At 31.8% G+C, this 23,947-nt stretch overlaps 1 protein-coding gene across 1 annotated transcript; it reads left to right on the forward strand.

Annotated features, from left to right (window-relative positions):
• Positions 1-21,295: 21,295 nt before the first annotated feature.
• On the forward strand, positions 21,296-23,318 carry LOC129000222 (uncharacterized). The gene is made up of 3 exons (XM_054427177.1): positions 21,296-21,779; positions 22,228-22,388; positions 23,005-23,318. Exons 1-3 carry the CDS (start codon positions 21,296-21,298, stop codon positions 23,206-23,208), a joined length of 849 nt encoding a protein of 282 aa, XP_054283152.1. The 3' UTR covers positions 23,209-23,318.
• Positions 23,319-23,947: the final 629 nt, after the last annotated feature.

A 23,947-nucleotide genomic window follows, 5' to 3' on the forward strand; every position in this document is an offset into this window, starting at 1 on the left:
TAAGTGGTTAGGTGCTTCTCACCGAGTTTTTATTTCACCACTCCATTAACAAGACTAATACCTCAAATTTCTCTTTTTACAGATTTTATCATATTTTTTTTAGAAGTCTGCATTTTGAGCTTCGGCCTATTTCATGCAAGGATTTTACCACTTGACAGGATTCCAGCTCATTAATAAAACCTTTCTTCTCATTTTAAAATAAGGTTTAGAGTTTATATTTTGTAACGAGGTAAGGTGAAATTTACAATTTATATTGATTTATAGTTTAAAAATTTAATGCCTGAAGGGTGGACGACATAGACGAGCTCTTGGACTACAAGACGAAAACGTTGCCTTGATTATTTTGGTACTTTCCTGTTAAAGGGAACATTCATTATTATCGATGATTTTTTTTTTCGATATATCGATATTTTTGTTTTCGGATCAGATCTATTACAAATTGACAACAACAACTAGGTAACTGATCTTGTTTAGGCTAAAATAGTCTATATGGATTAAGAAATTAAACTGTTCTAAGCTAACCTAACATAACCAACCAAACTTGCTGTACCATATTTTAAAACTTCCGTTTGGGTTTGATAATTGGAAAGGCAAGTTAAACACGGAATTTTTAAATGTTACAGCAAGTTTGGTTAGTTATGTTAGGTAAATTTTTTAGAACAGTTTCATATACTGAACAATATTTATCTTAGTTGTCAGCTGATATGTTTCAATTTGTTAATATCGATATATCGAAAAAAATCATCGATAATAATAAATGTTCCCTTTAACAGGAAAGTACCATTATTTTCATCTTTCTAATTCTAACTACAATTCCTAACTACTTTCATCCATACAATTTTATTCAATTCTTTCTGTTTAGAAAATCAGGTTAACCCATTCCTGCCTAAAGACGGATGTATTGCAAAAGAGTTACGGTATATTTTTGTTATATTACAAGTATAGTACATATAAAGCAATGTTTAGGTTACTAAGTATTGTCGATAAAAACTCATGTGAGACAAATCAAGTGTGAAGGTTTGTCACTATTTGTTATAAACAAGAGTCATTAATCGTTCCAAGAAAAAGTCAAACTACTAACTTAAATGGATTTATTTGGTACAGAGTGAATAACTAGTATATCAATGATATACTTAATTATATTATGTCTGTAGATGTATTCATAATTGTTCATGTCATTGCTCCATTTTTCCAGTCATTCCAAATCGGTAAAAAAATAGTGTTGACTTTGGTTTTTTTTCTATTAATTCAAAAAGAATTCTTACTGAGTTAGATATAAAACATATGTATTTTACTATAACCTCGTTAAGAAGTAATAAGCACGTACATCAATTAAAAGGTAATTAATATATTTTAAGCAAATTTCCTATTATGCACTCTTACAATGAAAAGTATAAACACTAATAACTTTGCAGTGACAAATAAATGATATTCGTTCTGATATCCCCTGGACTACGTATTTATGACTTTTTAGACTTTCGTAAGTAGCCCAAATTACGAAAACATTTTAAACATTTACAATTGATATGTTTCTTTGCAATACGACAGAGGTAAGCCTACATTACTAAATAATAATTGTTTACCCAGCTTCTAAGAAATATGATGTCGTCCGTCCAATATTTATACTTCTCGTTAAATTTTTAATGGATCTGTTTTATTATAATGGAAATCATTAATTTAGTAATTAATGAAAACGTCTAGTTTTATTGTTTTTACAACTAATATGTTGTAATGCCTTGCAATAGTAGGCCTATAAATGGGAGAAGGCGCAATTTTATCGGAGTATTAATATCCTGTTGCATAAAATAACGTTTCACCTCCATTACATTGCAGACAGTGGCGTCCTTTGATTAGGCTACCATTTTATCCCAGGACAATCTAAATTTAATTCTGTATTTGTTAGAACCGAAATAGATTTTAAAATAATAAAACCACATTATAACCTTATTGCATTAAGTTTGTGATTTTCTTAAAACATTATAAAAATAGGTTTATCTTGAACCGTATTTTCTCTTGACCATATACTTTCCATCCTATTTTACTGTGTTTTCATATGGAATTATCCATTCATATTTTGGTTTTCTGTATTCACATTCACAGAAACACAACTTTATAAAGCACATAATTAGAACAATCCTTCACTCGTAAATGCTTGCATTCAAATGCTCATTATTACCTTATTCAAATCCCGTAACAAAAATTCTTCAAGAGAAACAGAATCAAACTTTATTCCAAATTATTTTACATGAATCGTAAAATAACGGATATTATCTACGCATGGTATGTATTAAGAATTTTTTTTTTATATATTACATAATTATGTTAAACAAAGACATTTATATTACAATCACTGCATTACATAAGTCATGAATTTGATATGGACAATATTGTCCATAGAAAGGATGATAACGATGTCAACTATGCTTAACGAATATTAAAATTTGCTAAACAGCCTCACAAAAAAACTGTTAATGTCTATTTTGCCAAAATTTACTCTAAAATTATTCCACAGAGAAAGTACACAATATCCCTTTCTGAAAAACATAACTTTTACACTTCAAAATGACAGTATCGCTTCTTTGTCTTGAGTGTAATCCAATAAGGTAACAAAGTTTTAACAAGCTGAGACGTGCTCAGTGAAACAATGACCAACACAAACAACTTCTGTCCGTAAAAGCTACTTCTACGCTGTCCTTTTCCCTTCAATTAAACGTATTCCAAAGTATTGTAAAGGATTAAATTATACCTGCTATAATTGATCAAAATGTGTAATAGATTGAAATATTCGATAGCTTAATAGCTACTTACTTAGGCATAACTCACCATTCCTTTAATGTTGGTACCACGTAAACGAAATAAATTGGAAAATGTAAACCAACAAAACAATCGCGTTTAAATTTCCCCCTAAACAATCGTCACCGAGAATGGTATATTGCGGGACTGAAATGAAGATTTAACGTTTCAGACGTTTCAACCAAAATGTTTACATACATCATGAGTTGTATATTTTAACATGAGCGTTTAAATGTTCAAACACCCATCACATAAACATTTTTAGGCATTTTACAAGCTATATCTTTTGTGTATTTATTGAACTAAAAATATAATATCCTAGAAACTCGCATATGATTGAATTATAATGCACAATGCATTTAGGTTAATACTAATGGACTGGATTTCAATAACTGTGTGACAAAAAAGGTATGTAAATGTTTAATTATAAAATGGCTATTTGTGTAACTAGTGTGCTAAGTGGCACTTTGCTGCACATGAGAAAAATGTTTACTCACGAACCACAAACGAGTGTTTAAAGTTTCTCGAGTGCAGCATTTTTACTACAGTTACTATAAAGCATATAACGAATTAGTCTTTCAAACACTACACAACACGTTTTTAGGTTAGGATAAATTCAAGCGTTGGACGAAATGAGAAATGCTCATTAATACTTGAAAAGAACCTGTATGAATCATTAACATAAACAGATTACGTTTTTGGTTTGAAAATAAACATTATTTAACATCGCTTAAATGGAACTGCCAAAACTATGCTGCAAAAAAAATAGTGCGGTAAAAATTAATAAATGCAGCAATGAGCAACTTTCTGTACTATAATTAGTGCAAGGAAGCCCACTCTGTCAGGTGACTGTAGGGAAATACATATTAAGTTGTAAAATAAATATAAAAATATAATGTAACGCATATCAATCGATAATATTATCACGGTCATTTAATATACATATAAAAACACATAAAACGTTTAAGTCGAGAAATAGCTAAATCTCCTTTTTAACAACGTACAAAAAGGGTATGTCAATAAATTTACCGTTTATTTTTAAAGAAAAGGTAAATTAGAAGAAGTTTAAGGAGGAAGATAAGGCTCTAATCCTATTAATCAAGGCTAAACTCCTGGCAAAGATGAAGTTAAATACCCTTGAGACTTCCTCTTTCATCACTAGGCTTAACGTAATCCTACCACTTCCTGGAATGTATTTATACATGAAATGATGTAGATAAATGTAAAATAATATCAGAATAGTTTCTTCCTCATTTTTCAGGCGTATACTATCGTTGTTGGTCAATATTTTAGATATTTACCAGTATAATTTATCTCTTCTAATTCTCTAGACCTTGTGTAGATTTTTTATTTGTTTATGCAAAATTAAAACAAATCCGTAAATTAATCACCTCCGTAATTTTTTTAGCTATATTAACCAAATTAATTATGTTATGTACCGGTTTTCATAACTAAACTGTCAAATTTACACTTATTTTTACGAGCTAATGGCCTTTAATTAATACAGAGTCAAACCTACTGTAAACAGCTGGCCACTCGCTCTCTAAGTGGTTAGGCGTTTCTCGTCGGGTTTTTATTTCACCACTCCATTAACAAGACTAATACCTCCGATTTCCCTGATGCATATTTTATCTTTTTTTACTTTGAAGTATACACTGGATGGATTCAGCCTTTTTCAGCCTGAATTTTAAACTATTGTAAAATATTTATTTTCGACCTTTTTGCCGTTGGTTGTTTTTTGCCATTGATTAACCTTTCTGGGTTTAATACGTATATACACCTTTTAGGAATTTAAACTATTGCAAACACAGTTTTTTTTTCTTTTACATGTTTTATTCCATTTAAATTACATAACACAATAGCCAAGTAGTTGTCCGTTCATTTTTTACCTCGCTTAACAAATAAGGGGTTTTCATAGTATTACATTTGAAAGTAAATGTTGTGGTTTAATATGTTTTTAAAAATCCTTCAGAAGTTATATTTGATTTTTTATATAACAGGCCATTTAATCTGTCAAAATACGTAACTAAAGAATATAACTATACAACTCTAATCAAATTTTTTTATCAATCAACTGAAATCTTGGAAAATTAATTATTTAATTTCGATTTGTAAAATCGTACCACCTGTACTTTTTCCCGGATAAAGGTATTCAGGCCTATTACATTATTAATATTTTTTTTGTCTTCTATTTACTACAAATTAATTTGAGAAGTGATCAGTTCAATTTGTAGAGTGGTATTGGATATCATATTCAATCCATAACACAGAAACACCCCGAGATAGAACCAATATTCTGCCCTTTCCCGGACAATTTTCATCTCATGAATAAACCATTGCACCTTCAAAGTCCACTTCACTCTTTTATTCTTTCCGAATTTATTATTCATAACAGCAAAACATTCATAATAACCAATTCAACTCGCAAATTAACTTCGCTTTTTTGTCTTTTTGACGTTGTGAAATAAACCACCAATTATCAAGTGTCTGATGTTTTCGGTAATAAAATATTCTTCACTATTAGACTATGGACTAACATTACAAAGTCTTATTGAACAGATTCCCATTAAAATGGAGTGAAAAGTGTAATACCCCACCGCAGCAAACCTGCAGACTAAGTGAATCTGCATTTGCCTGGTTGCATTTACATAAAAATGTTCCCTTATAAATGTCAGATTTTGTTAGTTTTAGTGTCTTTTTTTTAATATTAATCGCTTAGTATGAAATAAATAAATTTGTGATATCCAAGAACAAGCAAAATACAAGAGTATACTTATTTTCTATAAGATTAGCACTATAATTTTAAATTTAAGGTTATTACATTTGTTCCGCAAGTATTAAGCGTACATCGAGGCCTTTATTACAGTGAATCTGCAATATCTTTATAAGCTGTACAAGGTGTTTTGAAAATAAATTGAAAACATATGTCCAAGTCAAAGATGGAAAAACTCCCGCCTTATTCCCATTCCATATAGTCCGATTATGCTGTTTGGTGAACTAATTCGAATAAACGTTTGTGCATAAGTAGTGGTGAACCCAGAAAGATACCCCACTTTAGACACGTTTTTCCTATGTTATTCTTATGGGGATTATTTTTGGCCACCAAATCTTAAATCCTGATCTTTGCCTAAATATCCCTATAAAATTGTCAAACCTTATTTCTTAGTTATTCCCCATAAATATATTCGATATTAAGCAAAAATAAAAAAAAACTAATTATTTCATTTATTGACCCATGCATGTGTATATGTATAGTAGTGTAAAAACGCTATTCACTGGAGGTGCATGAGGAGCAATCCCCAATTGTACCATAGTACCCTTTCATGTGTACAGGATATTGTGTATTTCACCTGTTTTGGTTTAAATATATATATTTCTATGTAATAACACTATTCATTGAACCAGGAGCAGGTGCAACCCACCAACTGTCCTATAGTATAGTAGTGTAAAAACGCTATTCACTGCAGCAGGATGAGGAGCAACCCTCAATTGTACCATAACACCCCACCATGTGTACACGATATTTTACTCCATGTTGTTGGTTTTAATATATATTTGATGGAGCATGAGCAACACTGTGTACTGTTTATAGTTTAGGATATTATAATCAGGTTGTCGGTGCCGTTTTTTGAGGTATGAGGTTTTTGGGCCAACTCCCCCCCCCCTTACCCCTCACCACTCACCCCCTCACCACTACCCCATGCACAATTGCTAGTACATCTACCATTCCCCTTTCCAGTTGATATATTATATTTCTATTTCAAAATCATGTATGTGCGAACTCGGCTCATGGCGCGCTCCCTTGGACATCCTTAGTGGAAATCCACGAGTTCTGGCTACTTGGGAACCCAAGCCATTTGACATACAATAAATCACCCTTCCTTCTAATTACCTTCTCTACCAAATACATGTCTTTATACTTGGTCTTTAACAACTCCTCTGTATAGAAGCCTCCCCTGATTATATTACCATTTTCATCTTTCAAGATATAAGTCACAGGCTTTGTATTTTTAACTTCTGCTATTGTAAATAACTCCCCTGTCCAATTTGGAGTATATCCTTTACTAAAAACATGTTTATACTTGGAAATCCTTACGCTATCACCTACCTTATATCTTGGCTTTTTAACTTGCACTACTTTAGAAGTCCTTTCATGCAACCTCTCATGCACATATTTACTATTCTTAATATTCACTTGGTTAGGCTTCATACCTATAGATCTATGCACCTTATTATTATATTTTCGAATTAACTTTGGAAGTAAATCCAACCATTTATAACTCCCCTGAGCACTAAATTCTCTATATAACCAATTCTTTAAAGTTCTCTGAAACCTCTCCACAATTGCAGCCTTAGTTGTAGAAAATGTGTGATAGTGATTAATATTTAATTTTTTCATTAGTTTGCTAAAATATTGATTAAAAAATTCTTTTCCATTGTCGGATTGAATGTTTTTAACCCCCTTTGGTAGAATGGTTTTAATGGCTTCTGTAACCACCAACCCTGTCTTATTCTTTAGTGGAGCAGCATAAGCTTTTTTAGAAAATGTATCTATTAAAGTTAAAATATATTTATTGCCAGAATTCTCTCTAGCATAGTTTTGCATATCAATTAAATCTATTTGTATGGTTTCGTTTATACCCAATACTTTAAAAGACCTTCTAATGAAATTCTTTCTTGCAGGCTTATGAAGTTCGTATGCAATTTCATTCATTTTTTATAACATCATCCTTTCCTGTAACTCTAAATACATCACCATTAGCCCCAATCAATAGATTATCTTCCATTCTTTTAAATACATAGTTTTCTGGTATATATGGTCTATTATCTATATACTTAAATCCACTCAAAGATGTGGGGTCAGCAACTAATAAATCAGGATTATATTCCATCAAATTAAAAATTTTTTCTCCATATACAAATTTTGATCCATCGTAATGCATAGCTTGTGACATTAGACAAATATCATCCGAATGTTCTCCCTCTGGTAGATTCCTTATAAATTGTTTTTTGGCATCCCAACATTTTTCTTTTTTATCAAAAGTTATAGTCTGTTCTTTTATAACACAGTCAGTTTCATCAATGGCAGGTTTAACACGTACTAACCTTTTATTATAAAAACTCCAATAGCCTGCTTCCATTTTTGGAACTTGTGAAACATTCACAGCATCTTTACTATCTGTACCTTCCATCAAATTGCTAAGTTTCTGTTTCTTAGCATTCCAAACACCATTCTCTGATTCTAAAAATTCATAATTATTATCATCTTGTATAAATTTACCATCTTCTTTTCGTATTAAAGTCTGTTGTAAAGTGGGCACATCATCTAAACTCTCACCCTTTTCTACATTAGTAATTTTCCGTTTCTTAGCATTCCAAACACCATTCTCTGATTCTAAAAATTCATAATTATTATTGTCTTGTACAAATGTACCACCATCTGTTCGTATTAAAGTCTGTTGTAAAGTGGGCACATCATCTAAACTTTCACCCTTTTTCACATTAGTAATTTTCTGTTTTTTAGCATTCCAATTTTTATTCTTAGATTCTAAAAACTCATATTTAGTTTTACCTTGTAAAAAGACATCACCTTTTCTAGTTAATGTCTGTCCCAAAGTTGATACATCATCTACAAACTCCCCATCTTTAACATTACCAATTTTACGGTTTAAACAATTCCAACTATCGTCTTGTAAATTTAGAGTAGGTTCACTACTCATGGTTGCCGCCCTGGGTTCTGCAGGCTTATTATATGGATTATATAAACGATAAAATTTATCTATAAACATATTTTTATTTAATAAATAATTCCGCTTTCTCTCAATTCCTCAATAATGGAATCTATTTCATTATCCACTCCTGAGTTACCAGCTTGGCGACTTAGCCAAAGAAGTCTTAACCTATCTACAAGCTCATTAGGATCATCCCAATAAATATAGTCTATTTTATTACCAGTCACTTGTCTCAAACCTTCACCAACAGATTTAAATAGAGGTTTAATTATATTAAGATATTTAGTATGTCTATTACTTGAAATTGGTGCACCATCTTTGTAACTCTTTAAATGTCCATTTGTAGCTTCTAAAATCTCTTTATAATTTTGCAAATCAGCCTGAGTATAGTTCTCAGGTTCTTTTAACGTTAACAATTCCCATAAACCTTTTGTCCCCTTGTAGGTTTTATTTGCAACTGTAACATCATCATTGGCAATATCAACTTCCTTATTTCCAATAAAAAATTTATTTGCTTCTCGTCTAATACCATATGTAGTGTCTGTCATACTACTTTTACTGAGGTAATTTCCTAAATAGTCTGATGCTAAAAGACCAAAATCTAATTTCTGTGGGGTGGATGGTTGTAATGGTTGTAATGGTTGTAATCTTGGTATCATTGATATTCTAGATGGAGTCATTGGGAGTATCTCTATTCGAGGCCTCTCTGATGTGATTTTCTTTAATTCTTGTAATGGCTCTATTAAAGGTTGGAATGTTTGGAACCTCTCTTCAGCCTCTAGAAACTTGCCACGTTTTAAAGCTCTATATTTTTCTCGTATTTGATTTGCAGAGTCAACCAATTCTTGTTGAATGTTTTTCATCTTTTATTTACATTTTATTTATCTCATTTGACAAAGGATTGTACTCAAACACTTTATCATGTATTATCAAACAATATGCAGATGTATTTGCTGGTACATTTTCTGCAGTTTCAATCTCTAATTTAATATCAACAATTCCTTCCTTCACTGTTTCGTTCTGTCTAGAACAGTCTATTACGATTAGTGGATATTTCTTCATAAACTCGGCCCTACTAATCATAGGATCTGGGATAGTATTATAGTAAGTCTCTCTAAACCTCATAAACATCTCATAAGCTTTAGAGACATCTCCATTTTCAAAGTCAAGATTTAAATCACTGTAAGGATAATATTCAGAGTTTAGAAATACTTTGAGATTTTTTAATTTACAGTGATCAAATTCATCAGTTCTTTTTCGTGCACTATTATCCCTAGCTGTTTGGAAACCAAATATAATATACCTAGGCTTCTCCAAACTTGAAGACGTCTTTACTGACCATGTATGTCTTGTAGTATTAGGATATGATGGAAGTTCATGCAGCTCTAAGCTTCTAAATGCAATTTGCAAATTTTTATTTTGCAATAACATCTTTTGTAATTGTAACTTCTCTCCATCTGATGGTATCACATGTGGCATGACCCATTGAATAGAGTTAAGTGTAATTTTGGGAATCGTATCAGCAGTGCCACTGGCTGGAGCACTAGCGGTTGTTAATATACAATTCAAATCATTTTTTGATCTTTTCAACACCAATTCTTGTTTGACATTCACTAATACCTTATTAAAATCCTCAAATACACCCATTAACAGCTCTAATGGTAAACATGTACTAAACTTGCCACCTTTATGGAACTCTTTTAAATTCGTGTCAGAATCAAATGCTATATTTGTCAATTTAGTTGTTTTATTATAAGAGCTCAATATTTTCATAAGACTAGAAATTCCTGGGTTTCTTACAATGTCTATTTCTTTACCTGCAACTTCGTATCTAATTTCATCAAATAAGAATGCAAATGCATTATTTATAAAATGACCTTTATCATGATTTTCAATTTCTCCCTTAATATACAGATAACTCCTACATGGGAGAGTTAGCAAATCTTGATTATTAATACATATTCGAATTTCATCAGAATTATTTATTGCTAAAGTATTGTGGGGGACATAGGAGTGATTTGTAATTCTAACCACACTATCGTCGAATTGGGATTTCCCTGTAACGTCTAGAAAATCTTCCATTTTTATTAATAGAAAATTTTAACTTTAGTCCTATTGACTTTAGGAACCTAGCATTTTGTACACTTATAGATAAATTCTTATAAATTCTCATATCTTTTTTATATGACAAGTAATTGTAGTTTCTTCTCCGTTAAAGTCAATTGCCTTGTCATGCTGATCGGCAAATGTAATACTGACAACATCTAAACTTCTCTTATTTACAGGAAAATATATAATATTTCTTGGAACTTCAATAATTTTGTAGCCAGGAGGAGCTTCTGGATAAAAGCTATGTATGGTGTGTGATTTGTTGCCATTTAAATAGGACCCGTTTGCAATATTACATTTTACTCTAATCACATTTACATTATTAATGTTTATTTTATTTGTAGATTCAAACTGAACACCAGGAGTAGAAACACCTTTAAATCCCAATAAAACAGACCCTAAACATGGTTTTGTAAAATCAAACACGTGACTAGAAAGTAGTGTAGCTTTCATAGTTTTATTATTAGCTGTAAGGAAAAAGTCTGGGATTTGCTTTTGAATTTCCTTTGCAAGCTCAACCACTTCATATGTTCCTTCAGAAATTTCTATTGTAACTGGAGCATTGTGGTCATAATAGAAAACATCATCACCTTCACTAATGGTTAATTTTTTGCCTTTAAGTTGATTTAATTTTGGAATAAGCCCTTTGAATAAAAGTTTGGATTTAGTATTAATTAATGCTTCTCCATTTTTATCTATTATAACTTTAAGTTTGCCATTTAATAACTGGTTTAAATCATCAACTGAGATCTCTCCTTTTGGTAATGTTATTTTCTCTACTTTGTAATATGTTAAAGTATTTAGAGGTTTTTTCACATTAAATATAGAATTATAACTTTGAAAATCTACTAATCCAATTACATAATCATCATTTAATTCTATGGGAGGAAAGAACACTGACTTTAGCTCTGGCTCTGTACCCGAAAATGTTATAGTAAATGAATCCATTTTTATAAAGAAATATTTTTTATGAATGATAAACATAAAATTCCACAAATAGAACTATTTAAATCTTGTATTTGATTAGTTGTATAGAATATTTTATATCCCTCAAAATATTTAATTACTTCTTTTGGAGGTTGGATTCCAAATGGGTCAAAATAAATTACAATATCTTTATTTTTACGATATGCTGTCCAATGTGTGCCAGATGAACTGTCTAAATTAACTATTCCGCACTCTTTTACTCTTGGTGTTAGATTTTTTAGCTCGTTTTTTAGGTACACCCCTCTGAAGTGAGGCACGTCTTTTGCGGCCTCTAACAGCTGGTAGTTGTCCATCTTTTTTATTAAATTTTAATCCCATTCCCATCTTTGCTTTTGCCTTCATCAAATTTGTCACGGCATAAGCAGCAGCTCTTTCAGCAAGACTTGCATCATTCGCCGTTACTCTAGTCCAAGCTAAGTCTGCTAATCTCATGTCTGCTTTGTTCCGAGCAGCAGTATCGGGATTATTCATGTAGAATATGTCATGCTCTTTACAATAAGAGTCTAGTTTATTTTTTGGAGGTACATTTTTAGCTATATTCTCACGTATATTCGTTCCAGGTCCACAGTACCGATATGATGGTATGTGAAGTGGGAATGGAAGGTTATTTATAAGAGTATTCAATAACCCTCGACCCCTGTAAGGCTTTAGGAATAAACCTTTGCCCTTTTTACATGTTTTCTTATTAACATTTTTTACCATTTTTATTATATAAAAAATGTCTTTTATTCAACAAAAACAAAAATTTAAAATATCACATACTAAGGAGTATATACCAAAGAAGTTGGGTCTATTTCCTACCAATATTCGATGTGTTATTTGCGGTCCAAGTGGAAGTGGGAAGACGGTTGTAATTTATAACTTAATTGTAAGAAAGGAAGGATTAAAATTTACAAACTTATATTTAATATCTAAATCTTTGGAACAAGAAAAATATAAAAAAATAATTGAAATATTTAGTTTGTGTGATGAAGTGAAATTACACACGTTTACTGACTGTGAAATCACACCAAATGATGTAAAATCACAGTCAGTTGTTGTATTTGATGACATAAATAGTCCAAATATTACACAATTTTTCTCAATGGGTCGACATAAAAATATTAACTGTTTTTACTTGTGTCAATCTTACAGCAAAGTACACAAACATTTACGTGATAATGTAAATTTCCTAATATTATTTAAACAAGATGATTTAAATTTAAAACATGTATATCACAATCATGTTGGTAATGACTTTTCATTTGACCAATTTAAAAATCTCTGTCATCAATGTTGGGATAAAACTAAATACGGCTTTCTTGTAATAGACAAAGAAAGGCCAAAGAATAATGGCAAATATAGATTTATGTTTGACCAATTCTATCAAGAGGATGGTAAGGGTAAATAAATGAAAGATTGGAGTTTTTTAACATTTGTATTTATTATATATCTACACATTTTGAACATCAATTTTATAATGACCAAATGCAAGAGTGTTGATCCCATCTTACAGAATAAACCTCTTGTCATCGTCAAAGGATAGTACTTTTTTATTCATGGTTAAGGTTTGAAGATGATGATTTATAGATTTAATTCTTGTCACATTCTCATAGTAATCTTGCCCAGTTGCAAGGCAGTTCAAATAATGTTGATGTCTGAGGAGATGTTTAACAGTGGCACCATCAGCTCCTTTAGCTTTCTTCACCTCTAAAGCTTGCTTGTCTTCTTCATATAACCATTTTAGAGGAATGTAAGAATATAACTTTGGTCTTAAACCACAATATTCATACATAATATGACCACCTAATTCATCTTTAAACTTTCCAGTGACTTTTTTATTTTTATCAGAGTATAAGAAATGGTCTTTACTATATCCAGAGGTATCAAAATAGTGTAAGTCACATTCTATTTCCTTGTAAAAGTCCTCTGTAACTATAGCATACATTAATGAATCTGTATCTGTCATTAGAAATCTTTTATTCTTAAATTTTGACATATAATTATAGTGGAAATCATACATTATTACATTACTTATATCTAAAATGGTCATTCCTAAATATATTGGTTTATTAAACTTTACAACTAATTTATTTAAATGTATAGCATGTAAATTGTTATCAAACTTTTTACTACAATCAAATCTTGGATTAGTGACATATTTTGTTAATAGTGACTCATCCTTGAGATATATATCACGAAACTTTCGTTGATTCATAATTGTTCGACCAAAGAGACTATTATTTAACAATTTATAAAAGTCTTTTTCGAAATCATTTTTAGCCCATTTTCGTTTTTCAATATTAAAATTAATGTAGGGTGCAAGCCATTTAGACTGTCTAAATTTTAAAATTCTATGGTATTTTGTAACAATCAAACCCAATTCCTCATATTTTTGTAATGCTTTATAATGTAAAATATATTTAGTTTTGTCATTTAAATTTGGCATTAATTTACCATTCATTTTCTCTGGTGCTAATGGATAGTCATTATGTAAATCATGTAAGCTTTTATCATATTTTAAATCAACTTCTAAAATGTATCCAAACTCATCATTTTGATTATATTTGTAGTCTATCTCATTCGACCAACAAAATCCATCCATAGGTAGCGGCTCGCACATCGCTGTTGAGTATAGCGAGTTACAATCTAAATATATTAAATAGACACTCTCTTGATTGGGATCATAGTGTTCACCCATATATCTATTATTTGCTTTAGCGTAACGTGTAGAAATCATACTGACTCCTCCTCGAATCGCACTTTCTATGAACAAATGCATATCAATATCTTTGAATAATTGTAATTTTATTCCTGTCATTCTAAGACAGGCCTCCCATGTAAGTCCAGGAAGTGAATACATATGTACAGGGTCAAGTTTGTAATCTTTTAAACACAGGTCTCTAAATGTCTCAAACACATCAGCCAGTAGCAATACATCTGTTTTAAGATATAAATCATGATATTCTTGTAAATTATTTATATTAAAATGGGTCCATACATTTTTAGCATGTTCATATTCATTGGGAGAGATATGTTCTTTAGTTATAGAACTGTAAAATGTTTCAATTGGGGGTAGAGACTCTGCGAACTTATCTGGTCCCGTCATATATTCATAGGGATATACACCTTTACGTTGTAGTAGTGGATTTTGTATGAATCTAAATGTGTTCAAATTGGAAGCCAATTTATATAATGGAAGGGACAGAAAGTTGTATGAATCTAAAAATACTAAATCATCAACAGAGAATGATATATATTTTTCCATATCTTTAGCTATACAATTTAATTTACGTTTATTAAACTTTCCCAAATGTTGCATTATTATGTGACCATCATAATTTTTCAAGTTATGGAAGAATACTGGTATTTTCTTTGTTACTTTATAATTTAAATTACAATCATTGTGGGCAGCTCCACGGTATTGGCCAGAGGAATGGCAATGATCTCTCACCCTATCAAAATATAGGGGCTTTTCACAAATATGACAATGTGTTGAGTTTTGGAAAGATACCTCTTGCTCAGGGGTCATTTGAAGAGGAATATATATTGCCATTTGATTTTTAATATAATCATAAGTCTGAAATAATCTTTCAAAAAACACATCCATAACATTTGTGCCACTGTACAACTCTTCAGAAATAATTTTTGAATCTTTTACTACGACAAATGCAAATCCCGATGGAATATGTATATTAGAGTTTATAAAGCATTCAAAATCTGCATAAATTACATATGGGGCTTTAAGTTGATATTTATAATTTTTAAATTGTAATGTATCTTGTTTAGACATTTCCACTCGTTGAGCATCAAAGTTTTTACAATATGTTGTGTGACGTTCTAACATATCATTAGTGTAAAAATGTTGCAAACACAACTTGCAAAAATACTTCTTATTGTTATCTTTTATAGACCGTAGCATTAACCTATCAAAATCACGAATTAAACAGTAATGTGATTTACGACCTTCTTGTAATAATAATAAATCTATATGAGTATTACTAGTATTTAGTTTAGTTGTTCTTAATGGATGTATAAATTTATCATATTCAACCCCAAATACATTAACACTTATATTATTCTGTGTTTCAAATTTATCTATATCAGATATTTTTACCGGATATTTTATATTTGCCATATTTAACTGACTTTCATAGGGTACATAATTAGAAATCCTTTCTGCATGTTCATTAGAGTTCCTTGGATGTAAAGCTGCTAAAATCGACCAAAGAAAGCATTTATTATCATAATTCTTTATATTTAAAACAGCATGTTTTGATTGAATACTTTTTGGTGTGGGGATATATGACTTTGGAGTTAGGGGTTTATACTTGTAAACATGCAACTGCCAATATTTAGTATGGTCATATATCCATCCACTGCCTTGGGCTTGATATTTGTGTATGGAAGCATCAATCTTTAAAAGTGCATTTTCAATTTGAGGCTTTAAATCTCTCTTCTCAATAGTTAAGATAGTAAGGCTTCTAAAATCCGCAATACAATCTTTTTCATTAACTAATTTACCATTTTGATCCATTGAATATTTTATAAATTTGATTCTCCTAACTAAAGTCCATTTTATCGACAGAGGACAAGACTTGAGATTATTTTCAAGTTCAGCTCTAATTGATTCACCCACAAATTTAATCATTGTATATGGACATTTGTTGCAAGAATTTACATGTCTTCTAAAATGTCCAACAATATTTTTCTTACAAAAACTACAACTCTTGTGACTTTGTAATATATGTGATTTTAGAGCAATGTTACTATCACAGATTAAATTACAAACTTTACATACATTCATTTGATGAATTACCTTGTAGTGACGAATCATATTACTTTTGGTGGAGAGCGACACAGAGCAGTGTTGACAGGTGGGCCTCATTTTTATATATAACAAAAAAAATTGTGTCACTTCTATTTATAGACTTTTCGAAAATTTCAAAATTTTGGAAATTTTAAAAATTTTCAGCTAGAAATTAAAAATTTGTAAAAATTACTTCAACAGATCCAAGACTAGCAAGGAGCAAGCCCAAGTGAGTGACGTTTTCACCACGTCACCACTAGAGGCAAGACACAACCATGAGTCAGGAGCGCGCCCACGCCATGAGCCGAGTTCGCACATACATGATTTTGAAATAGAAATATAATATATCAACTGGAAAGGGGAATGGTAGATGTACTAGCAATTGTGCATGGGGTAGTGGTGAGGGGATGAGTGGTGAGGGGTAAGGGGGGGAGTTGGCCCAAAAACCTCATACCTCAAAAAACGGCACCGACAACCTGATTATAATATCCTAAACTATAAACAGTACACAGTGTTGCTCATGCTCCATCAAATATATATTAAAACCAACAACATGGAGTAAAATATCGTGTACACATGGTGGGGTGTTATGGTACAATTGAGGGTTGCTCCTCATCCTGCTGCAGTGAATAGCGTTTTTACACTACTATACTATAGGACAGTTGGTGGGTTGCACCTGCTCCTGGTTCAATGAATAGTGTTATTACATAGAAATATATATATTTAAACCAAAACAGGTGAAATACACAATATCCTGTACACATGAAAGGGTGCTATGGTACAATTGGGGATTGCTCCTCATGCACCTCCAGTGAATAGCGTTTTTACACTACTATACATATACACATGCATGGGTCAATAAATGAAATAATTAGTTTTTTTTTATTTTTGCTTAATATCGAATATATTTATGGGGAATAACTAAGAAATAAGGTTTGACAATTTTATAGGGATATTTAGGCAAAGATCAGGATTTAAGATTTGGTGGCCAAAAATAATCCCCATAAGAATAACATGGGAAAAACGTGTCTAAAGTGGGGTATCTTTCTGGGTTCACCACTACTTGCATATTTCATGAAAATCGAATGATTTCTGCTTGAGTTACCATGCTAATGGACACACATCAATGAATACATGTATCCATTGCACATACACACCAATAATCATTCACAATCATTCAATCACTTGTTAAATCATAGTTCACATTTGGAGCCGTATGAAGCAAGTTGACCAGCAGCACCCAAACCTTGGAAAGGCCTTTAGAAATAAACCAAAGAACAGGGGGTGAAGTCCTGAAGGAAATTAACTTTTTAATTACCGTTATTCGTGCGCTAGATTATAACGCCTCAATCGTAAAAAAGGGTCGTTACAGAGAAAACTTTTATTGAAGTAAGTGTACAGATTTAAGTTAAGTAGTAAAACCACTCTCATTTTTACATTCAACAAATTATTTCAAAAAGGGGAAATTAAAAGGAAACTGGCATCATTTATTTGTTGTTCTGCCATCTTGGACCTCCTTTGCAAAAAATCTGTCAAAGAAATAATTTTAACTATTCTTCATTTTTAAAAAGACGTAAAGAAACTAAAAGAAATTTATGTTAAAATTTTACCTTAAGGTAACTATGAATTAAAATGTATATTTAAGTTGTTGAACTTTTCTGACAACCTGACAACTCTCGAGCGACAGTTGAGAGATTAAAAAACTTTCTTCTTATAGCCAAAGTTTGCGGACAAGACAAAAACTTGGCCTTGTTTATTTTGGTCTTTCTTTTTAATAATACATTTTAAACTATTCAGCTTTCTTTCGGTTTCACAAACACTTTCTATTAAAATACGTATGAATTTAACGTATTTAATAGATAAACAATTGGTTTAAAGTATATGTTTTGTTTTACCATATTCGCGTGAATTTTAAATATCCTAAACAATACGTTATCGTGAAAGACAATTCAAGGATGAATTTCCATCTCCAAAAAATCTTTTTAAAATTCACTACTAACAATATACCAAAGTATGGGAGCGAGCTGGCGTAGTGGTTAGAGCGCGGGACTTCAGTCCGTGAGGTCCCGGGTTCAATCCCCGCCAAGTCACCAATGGATTTTATCTAAGTGATAATGCCGCAACCCCTAGGTCTAGCCTGAAGTAATGTGAAAAACAATCCCAGGCTCGTGCCTAGCGTCCTAGAAAAAAAGTATACCAAAGTATAGTTAGTCTGATCATGCGAATTTATGTATTCCTATTAACTGAATGGATTCGCCAACAAAAGAAAAACAATGATTTAATTTTTCCAGCGAAATCATACAGGTTCTACTAGTGCAGTGTTAATTAATTTACAGGGCCGTGGATTAAATTTAACTGTATTTTGTCAGAGTGTGGATTTAAAAATTGTATTGCCCTAGTCAAGAAATTTTTCTTATATAAAACGGTTTGTTTCATTAAATTTTAAAATCGTGGGAATCTTTGATTATTTACAATTTGAGTTTAAGTTTAATCTGTGATTTTTTCAGAAAAATTAAAAACAAAAATAGGTTAAATACCCCCGCCGCAGCAAACCTGCAGACTAAGCGAATTTCCATTTGACTGATTGGATTTACACTGAAATGTCTACTTAAAAATATAACATTTATTCTTGATTTAAATAGAATTAGTTTAACAAGTACTTAGGTTTGCTGCATCAGGGAGGGTAAAACTTTTTTTTTTGTAAAATGTGAATAGGTAGTGAGAAATAAAAACATTTTCCAAATTTGATCAAAATATGTTCACAAACAAGCAAACTACAACAGTTTACTTATTCTCCATAAGAATAACATGGGAATTTTAAATTTACAATTTTTTGGAATTTTCTCCGTAACTATTAGGCGCATAATAACGCTTCAATATACTAAATTATTTGTTTTTTTAAGCTCTACAAAATGGTTTGGAAAGAAATTGCTAAATTTTATGTTTTTTGGGTCAAAAATAGGAAAAACCTATTTTTACCCCATAAAACCCCCCGTAAACCCCTGTTCCCATGGTCCGATCATGCTGGATCGCGAACTCGTTCGAATAAACGTACGTTTACATGTTTGTACCAAATTTCATCCAAATCGGATCATTTTTGCTCGAGTTATCGTGCTGACGGACACATATATATATATATATATATATATATATATATATATATATGAATTTGAACGGATGGTGTTTTTGGCCTCTAGGGACCTCAAAACAAAAAAAAAAAATCGGTCCCGCGTCCAGGTCTTACCATGAGTACTACGGTAATAGCTTATTCCCTATATGGGAAATTCGCTAAAAAAGTCTCTCAGCATCATTTCTTTATAAAATAATATGTAGCTTAATGCATGAATATTATTTTATTGTCAAACCCTATTATTTTAATACTATATTGTTAATTATTCAAACTCATGAGTTAGAAGCCAAAACATGAGTCTGAACATGATTAAGTTTTCAAGTAATTGTATCTCCTACCGTCAAGTCTTTTATTTAAAATAATTTCCGTAAGGTTCAGTAAATAAACATGCTGGATAAACCAAAGTAATTACTAAATTAAAAATTTGATTACTGCACTGCAATATTACAATAAATTATCATACAATAAACCTGATAATTTCAAGCACCATACAATATTAAACGTCTAGCTAGACGAAATGAGGCTCTATTTAATTGAAGTATTAATATCCTGTGGCAGAAATGCTAAACTCCATCACATGGCAGATAGAGCCATCCTTTGATAAGGTTTTCATTTTATCACAAGCTAATCTAAATTAAATTTCCTTCTGTTAAGAAACACTCGGAATTTGCTTATGATCCCGCTACCGTATTGTTTGTTTTTTAACAGTTTTCACAGTTTTGGGTTTTTTTAAGTTTGGAATTCACTCAAAATCTGTAAAAATACTGTATAAGGTAATCGTGTAAAACTATTTAATCTTGGAAATAGTTCCAATCCTTTTACTATTTATACACATGGTGATAATCCATTCATGTTGTTTTCCTGGATTTCCTTGTTACTCCACTGGTATATTATGCAGTGTTTACATTGTGTGACTACATTTACAACTAACAATCCTTTACATAGAAATTTTTGCACTCAAGTTGAAAATTTTGCATTCTTTAAACCGTACTTTTGCAAACTGCTTTCTTCGAGAGTACCAAAATTAACTTTTACAGGTTATACGAGGGGGCCCAAAATAGCTATTTGGTGTGCAGGTAATAGGGCCTAAAACTTGATTCCCATGCAAAATGAATCCAGTGCAATATCCATTTACTCTACAAAATGTTGTTTGTTTAGAACAGTAATTAGGTGAATATTACTACTAACTCATTTACTATAGAGTTTGAATTAACTGGTTACTGTCCAAAATGATCCTTTGTACTTTGCTACATAGGCTATCTCACTGATTTACTATATATTTATTAATTTTGCATCTAAACTATATGCTAACTATTGATTTGCCTACCTCAATCAGACCACAGTTGACTAAAAAGGTAGCCTATCAAAAATACATTTGAATAGGGGGGCAAAGCCCTAAAGAAAATAACCTTTCAATTGCCATTCGCCCTGGCCGCCATATGATAAGATTTTAAATGACACTGAATCAGTAAAATAAGTTTAGTATGACGGTTGGAAAAGGAATGTAACAGAAAAACTGATTTACTGAATTAAGTATATAGATTCGTAAAGTTCTGTAAAACTCATATTTTCACTTACTAAATTTGTTTCTTTATATTTACACGAGTATTGTAAACAAATACATTTATGAATTCAATGTGCCAATTCGTCTCACATGCTACGTTTTATGACAACCATGACTTTAAGATTGTTACGGTCTTTCTGTTCAAATATCTTTATAAACAAGCTTATCACATGTCACACTCATTTAGAGTCATGGCTTTCACCGTTCTTGTTTCATGTCTCGTCCTCACCACGGTCGCAAGCGCGGCTGTAGAAACGCCCAGTTATGGCAAAATCGCTGCACAAGACTTCGCCAAGAATCTGGCTTTGGTCCATCAAAACATGTACACCGGTGCTACAGGGTTGGGTAGCCCTTTGATCAAGCTCGGGGTAGACACTGCTCCAAATCTGGCTCACTTGTACGCTATATTCAACGGAGTGAATGTAAATCCTGCTCTAGCAGCTGCGTTGAAGACTCTCTACGGACAGGCGGCCGTGGGTGGAGGGAAGCTGGCTGGGTCCGCTGCAGTCTCGGGGTCGTCGATGCTGGGGTCCCTCATGAATCTGGCAGGTCATGGTGTTCAGGCGGGCGGTCAGGTGGTAGAGGCATCAGCGAACTCTGGAATCCACCTTGCTGGTAAACTGGGGGATTACACTGCATCAGGAATTTCTGTAGGAGCAGACATCGGTGCTTCAGGTTAGAACAATAGTCACTTAGTACAAATGTTTGTAATTTACTCAAATGTCTGTGCTTAATTTATGTAACACGGATTAATTATTCTTATACTTATAACTTATGAAAATTTACATCAATATAAAATACTACATAGCTGTTGGTATCAGTAATGATGTAAACGCAAAGCTTGTTTGGTGCAAAATCTCCATAGCAAAAGTCTTCATTAGTGTCAAGATAATGAAATTTACCTCAATATTAAATACTGCATATCTGTTGGTAACGAAGTAAACGCAAAACTTTTTGGTGCAAAATCTCCATAGAAAAAGTCTTCAGTAATGTCAAGATTATAAAAAATTACCTCAATATTAAATACTGCATATCTGTTGATAACAAAGTAAACGCAAAACTTTTTGGTACAAAATCTCCATAGAAAAGTTCTTAATTATTGCAAACACACTTTTGATTCCAGGGCTAAAGACAGCAGGTGATACTATGCTGGCTGGATCCGTTGGGGTTAATGTAATCTCCCAAGGTATCGCTAGAGTATTGGATGCTATTGGAGGAAGACTAGTGGCTGCCATCTCATCAGCTGAGCAAACAGCTTCAAAACTCCTAGACTCTGGTGTCAAGGTAAGTAGACTTTGAGAGACTGTTCTGTTGGGACTGTAGGAGTAGGAGCCAAAGTTGTTCATTCAAAAGTCAGCTTTTACATTTCATTTTAGATCTTGGTATTCACATGCATGTTAACGAATTTGACATAAAAATTTTAATTTTGTGTCACATTAACCACTTCACTTGTGATAAGTCCTTGATTTCAATGAATTATGTCAATTCATCAAATAAAGTAGTTGTGTTTTGTACTTAAAAAAAAAACGTGCTAAGTAAGAATTTAACTAACACAATAAGCTACTTGTGGCTCTGCAAGACTAATATTTATGAGGACCCATCCTAAAGATGACAAGTTGTACTTTTGAATGATAAAAATTGTTATTTGCAAAGCAAAAATCTTGTTAATTTCAAAATCATAAGGTATCTTAAGCTGGGATTTCCTAGGTGCGGAGAGAGGAACGCGGAGAGCGGACTCCTCTTGTCTTAGGTAATTTAACGTTACTGTTTTCCTAGAAGTGGAGCGGAACGCCATGTTAATCGCTTTTCCGCTCTCCGCACATAGGAAAACCGAGCTTTACACGATTTGTTTCTCATTATTATAATATACAACACATTTGCTGTTCATTTTTTGTTGCAGGTGTTAGAAAATGGTGCTTTACAATTCGCTGACAAAACCAATGAGAACGTGTACAAGGGCCTGGTTGCGTATGTCCAGATCTTGAACCATATTCAGAACCTCTTTAATCAGTTGGCAACAGCCATTGCAAGCATTGCTAACCTCAGTGTGTCTTCATCCTCTACATCCTCAGCAAGTTCTGCCTCTACCACTACTTCAAGCTGACCCACCATTTACCACACTTTTGTTCTGTAAAAAGTGTCACCATAATAAATACAATTAACAAAATGATTTTTATAGGCCTGAAAATTTTTGTTTGTAAATTATTTGGTTGTATACGTTATTTTTAAGTAAAATATTGTTTCCTGAAATTAACATAACATTTAACATTTAGACATTAAATATATGTTAAGTAGTTGCATTTAAAGTTTGATAAAAGTAAAGACTAAAAAGTTTGATATGGTATAGTTATTTCCCTAAAATTTAAATGTTTATAGACTTTTATTCTATCCCTATCAAATGCCATTACTGAATGTTTTACTTTAAAAGTTAATTCAGCATTTTTCTATGCGAAACCATAGAAAAATGTATAGTTATTGCTTAAAGAAGGTTTTCATTTTGATATAACAAAGTAATTTAGTTTTCATTGAATGAATTATTTACTCCAAATAAATTTCCTTTAATTCTTGAAGAGAAAACATTTTTAGTTTGGAATAAAATTCACTTTTAGCAACGGCTACAACCTTATCAGATTGAAGAGAGTAAAATATTCAATTTAAATCATTTCGTAAATCTCCCAAAAACCAACTGATAGGATAGTCAAAGCATTCTGTGGATTTACAATTCAAATTTATGTATACAGCAGTCAGTGGCATTAGCATAGTTATTGTTGGGAATAACTGGTGTACCCAGAGAGTAATTGTTCATACCAGGTCAGGTGAACAGATACAAAAGGCAAAGTTAT

This window comes from Macrosteles quadrilineatus, unplaced genomic scaffold, assembly GCF_028750875.1.
Source record: "Macrosteles quadrilineatus isolate MER2022 unplaced genomic scaffold, UCM_ALF_1.0 Scaffold_8__2_contigs__length_117827958, whole genome shotgun sequence".
NCBI classification, from domain to species: domain Eukaryota; kingdom Metazoa; phylum Arthropoda; class Insecta; order Hemiptera; family Cicadellidae; genus Macrosteles; species Macrosteles quadrilineatus.

Bases quoted from the DNA above. Each gene is read 5' to 3' on its own strand.
- LOC129000222 (XM_054427177.1), top strand. From the start codon at position 21,296: ATGGCTTTCACCGTTCTTGTTTCATGTCTCGTCCTCACCACGGTCGCA. The intron at 21,780-22,227 runs GTTAGAACAATA...TTTTGATTCCAG, and splicing joins AGCAGACATCGGTGCTTCAG to GGCTAAAGACAGCAGGTGAT. The intron at 22,389-23,004 runs GTAAGTAGACTT...TTTTTGTTGCAG, and splicing joins TCCTAGACTCTGGTGTCAAG to GTGTTAGAAAATGGTGCTTT.